Raw genomic sequence first — 4,897 nt, 5'->3', positions numbered from 1 at the left:
GCTATTTTTAGTGGGGAGGAATAGTGTAGGAAGGGAGTGAGACCAAGCCGAGCCACTAGGAGAGTCAGCCCTTCCCACGTGTCAAGTTGAATAAATGAATGCAGCCTCCAACAGAGAGATCAACCTGTGCCGCCGACGGCGCATAACGCACTAATCCACGACCAGCAAGTTTTCCGAAACCAAACTGAATAGAATTGTTACTTTCAAAAAATGCTTGCTGAAAATCAAAGAAAGAAGGTCCATTTTCCCACGTAGTTCGTCAGTCAAACTAACGATTCTCTTCTCAAAGTGTTAGAGAGATCTTTTTCTAGTTAGACTTCTATCAATGCAATGAAAGAACCATCCCTTCCTATTTCTTTGTCCTGTCAGATAGAAATATAAGACCCAAAAGAGCCCTTCTTTACCACTTTAGGGGGTGGGGGTGAAGGGGGTTTACATACAATCGAGGCAAAGTGGTTTATGATTGAATCTCATAGGCATTCTTATCATTTGGTATGTCCAAGTCCAAGTCCATGGCCTATTTTGGGTTCACTCGGAGCTTTGGCTACAACCGTAGGAGGTGTGATGTACATGCTGACATGCACTCATTTCAAGGGGGTGCAACACTTCTCAGTTTGGACAGTTTGGACCTAATATTTCTCCTATATACCATGTTTGTATGGTGGCGCGATGTTCTACGTGAATCCACGTTGGAAGGATATCATACCAAAGTCGTACAATTAGGACCTCGATATGGTTCTATTCCGTTCATCGTATCGGAGGTTATGTTCCTTTTTGCTTTTTTTGGGCTTCTTCTCATTCTTCTTTGGCACCTACGGTAGAGATCAAGGGTATTTGGCCCCAAAAGGGATTGGGGTTTTGGATCCTTGGGAAATCCCATTTCTTAATACCCCTATTCTCCTTTCATCTGGAGCAGCCGTTACTTGGGCTCATCATGCTATACTCGTGGGGAAGGAAAAACGAGCAGTTTACACTTTAGTAGCAACTGTTTCACTGGCTCTAATATTCACCGGCTTTCAAGGAATGGAATATTATCAAGCACCCTTCACTATTTCGGATAGTATTTATGGTTCTACCTTTTTCTTAGCAACTGGCTTTCATGGTTTTCATGTGATTATAGGTACTCTTTTCTTGATCATATGTGGTATTCGCCAATATCTTGGTCATCTGACCAAGGAGCATCACGTTGGCTTTGAAGCAGCTGCATGGTACGTACTGGCATTTTGTAGACGTGGTTCGATTATTCCCATTTGTCTCTATCTATTGGTGGGGAGGTATATGAAGGAACGAAACAGTGGATTGAGGAATATGTCAAATAACCACTTAATCCCAAAAGTTTAAGTTGTTGGGTAAGAGTCACTTTAATGGTTTTATATTATATTCAGTGCTTCTGCTATGACTACTAGAAGTGGTAGATTGTTGAATGCGTTAGAAAAGAAAGCAGAGGGAGAAAAAAGTGAGGAAATAGTTGAGGAGGAAGTGAGTGTTCCTATTAAAACTAGAGTGATGAATGATCTTATTCCTGAACTTGGAAAAGTTCCATTTCCTAAAGCATTGGCTAAAAAGAATTTGGATAAAAAGTTTTCAAAATTTATGGATGTTTTTAAGAAACTCCATATTGATATCCCTTTTTTCCGATGCTTTGGAACAAATGTCTATCTATGCTAAGTTCATGAAGGAAATTTTAAATAAGAGAAGGAAGTTGAGTGAGGTTGATGAAACTATCATGATGACCAAGGAGTGTAGTTCAATCTTGCAAAGGAAAATGCCAAGGAAGAGGAGAGATCCCGGAAGCTTCACTATTCCGGTGGAGATAGAGGGTTTGTCGAAGGTTGAAGCATTGTGTGATTTGGGGGCGAGCATCAACTTGATGCCGCTTAGCATGTTTAGAAGGCTGAACTTAGGAGAGGTCACCCGACCATGCTCTCCTTACAAATGGCGGACCGATCCCTAAAAACACCTTATGGGATCATTGAAGATGTGATGGTTAAGGTTGATAAGTACGTGTTCCCAGTTGATTTTGTGGTGCTAGACATGGAGGAGGATGCAAAGATTCCTCTCATTCTTGGCCGACCCTTCTTAGCCACTGGTAGGGCTAAGATTGATGTTGATAAGGGTCAGCTCATCCTCCGAGTTGGTAAGGACAAGGTAAGATTTTCGGTTTTCAATTCTAATTCACAAACTAATCTTAATGATGGTTTTGTTTGTGATATGATCAAAAGCTTGTCCAGGTCTTCAAAGGAGACCCCCAAGATAAGTGAAAAAGATGTTGAGCTTAATCAAGCTCTCATCAAGCTTGTTATTGAAAACAAGTATGGGGGGTCTAAAGATGAGAATTTCCAAGCCCACATGGCCCGATTCACTCAAGCTGACCTTGTAAAGATGGAAGGTGTGACTAGTGATGACATGATTAAGCTCTTCCCTCACTCCTTGAAGGGGGGAGCAAGGATTTGGTACAATGGTTTAGATGATACCCTATCTTGGGAGGAGATGTTCCAAAGGTTCTGTGCTAGGTTCCTACCTTGCACATGTGGAAGGAAGATTGATGGTAAGGAACTTCCTTCCTAACACCAAAGGAAGGAGAGTCCACCTAGGACTATAACTTAGGGCTGCTTGGGAGACAACCCAAGTCTTGTTTTATTTTTCTTGTTTGTTTGTTGCATTTTGCAGGGAATGAGAGCATGGATTTTGGAGTAGGAGGTGTGTCTAACGCCTCCATGGTAACTAGTAAAGGAGGTCGACTCTTTCCCTCAATTAAGCTCATGCATTTTTGCATATTTTCTCGTTGTAGATCTTCATTTTTATGTTTGATCATGCATTGTTTAGTTAGAGTCGTTTTTTGGGTCTTTACTTCCCTATACTCACATGTTTTCGCCCGAAATTATGCTCTCTAGCTTGTGCTGGTTTTGGAAAATGTTTTTGTGAATACTTGGTTTTCTTTTGGGGATGAGTGATTGCATGCTTGGGGAAGAGAGGAGGAGACTTCGGTCTCTCGAGTGTTTCTTAAGGATAGAGTTGGTGTGAGTCCATAAGGGCCCATCTTAGGCCCTTCACCATAAATTTTCTATGGAGGATCCTGACTCACTTGTACTTCTTGGTTCTGTTTTGATTTCACTCTTTGCATGCTTTGTGATACTTGTCCAATTCTTGAGACTTGTAGGTTTTTGAGCCTCAGAGTTTGTTGGCTTGAACATTTGTCCCTAGTTGCCCCTTTTGAGCCTATTGAAGATTTCTTTGTTAGCTAAATGATTGGGATGGATGATAGGTTGGATTTTGGGGAGTGATGGTCTTTAAATTGTTTTGGAGCTAAATAAAGTTCTAAATTGTCTCTTGCCCCATGTGAAAAAATAATGAATGAAAAATAAAAAGAGAAAAAGAACTCCTAATCAATGTTGGAGTGTCAAAAAAAAAACTTGAAAAAGGGGTCAAGAGACTTGTGCAAATGATGTTTGATGTTAAATTTTTGGGGTTACTAATTGGACCACACTCAATATGTTTTGAAGCCTTAGTCATCCTTAAGGACCAACCACCTTGTACTTCACCTAGCCAACGTTTCAACCATTTAAAGTCTCTTCGAATTTGTGCATGTTTGATCTCTGTTGCTTTTGAGTGAATGATATCCAGAACCTGTGAACTGCTTGTGTGCTCAGTGCACTAAATATATATCTCATCCTAGGAATTTTAGATCTATATGCTTCTCATAATGGACTCTATACTCTTCTTTGTCTGAAAGTTGCATGAAGTGGATTGTTGTGTCTTTCTTTTGGAACCAGCTATAGTTTCTATATCCCCCGGTTTTTGTGATAAGTATTTTGTTCAAAGCACTTGTTTTGGGAGCATTTCTTGCGCTTGAGGGCAAGCGAGTTGTTCTTTACGCTCGAGGACGAGTTGTCGTTGAGTATAGTGGTGTGATGACCCTAGTTTAGTAGTGTTTTTACGGTCATTTCGTAGTTTATTTTGAGTCTTTTTATTGAGTCTCATGTAGTGTTTCATGCATTATCATGCATTTTTATCTTTCTTTGAGTTTTTATTTTGTTTTCGTAAATTTGTAGTTTTATAGAGACCTTTCTTGCATTTTAAGTAAGTTTAGGACTTGCATTTGTTTTCCACTTAATTGTGAGGACTTTAGTGCTTTTAATCCTTTGAGTTTCTTGATTTTATTCCTTAGCTTGGGCTCTAAGTACTTCAGGTGGTAACTGATGAAGAGGGAAAGCCAAAGAGCTAGGATAATTGATGGAAGCATTCAAAGGGAGTTAAAGAGAAGATGGAAAGTTTTTCTGTCTGGGTGATGAGCGCCCAAGCGCTGGGGCTGAGCGCCCAGGCGCCAGCACTCCAGAAGCTTCGTGCCAGCTTTTGTTTAGGGAGCGCTCAAGCGCCCCAGGGCAGCGCTTGAGCGCCCTAGTTCGCCCAGATTGCCAATAAATTGACTTTTTGTCATTTCTTTTGTAACTTTTGTCATTTCTATGCATTCCTAAATAAGTTAGAAGTAAGGTTAGGCTCTGGAGCCTGAGGAGAAGCTTTCTCCAAGTCCATGTTCCAGGTTTTATCCTTTCTTTCTTGTATGGGTTCTATAGCCATGCTTGGCTAAACCCCTTTTGCTTTGGGTTCTTGGTAAGACTTATGATGTTTTAATCTTAATTCCTATTTCTATTCATCAATCTTCTGAGTAAACCCTTGAATCCCATATCCATGCTTTATGTTTCAAGTTAGAACGCGTGCTAGCTTTATGCTTTTCTATAATAGAGCGGAAGTTTGTTATAGATTAGGGACTTGTTGTGGGATTACCTCTTATATGTTTGCTACTAGGAATATAGGAAGGGTTGTGGTTTGTTGATCTGAAATTGAAAACTTAATGCCTCAAACAATTGTTTAAGTACACAGGGAATTGGGCTTATCA

General features: G+C 40.4%; 1 protein-coding gene across 1 annotated transcript; it reads left to right on the top strand.

Annotated features, from left to right (window-relative positions):
• Positions 1-459: 459 nt before the first annotated feature.
• On the top strand, positions 460-1,282 carry LOC130732065 (cytochrome c oxidase subunit 3-like). The gene is given in 5 exon segments (XM_057584189.1): positions 460-576; positions 579-768; positions 771-836; positions 839-1,212; positions 1,214-1,282. Coding segments are annotated over 5 exon segments (816 nt in total).
• Positions 1,283-4,897: the final 3,615 nt, after the last annotated feature.

This window comes from Lotus japonicus, chromosome 1 (assembly GCF_012489685.1).
Source record: "Lotus japonicus ecotype B-129 chromosome 1, LjGifu_v1.2".
In the NCBI taxonomy this organism is placed as follows: Eukaryota; Viridiplantae; Streptophyta; class Magnoliopsida; order Fabales; family Fabaceae; genus Lotus; species Lotus japonicus.
This window is presented reverse-complemented; position numbering and strand designations above follow the sequence as displayed.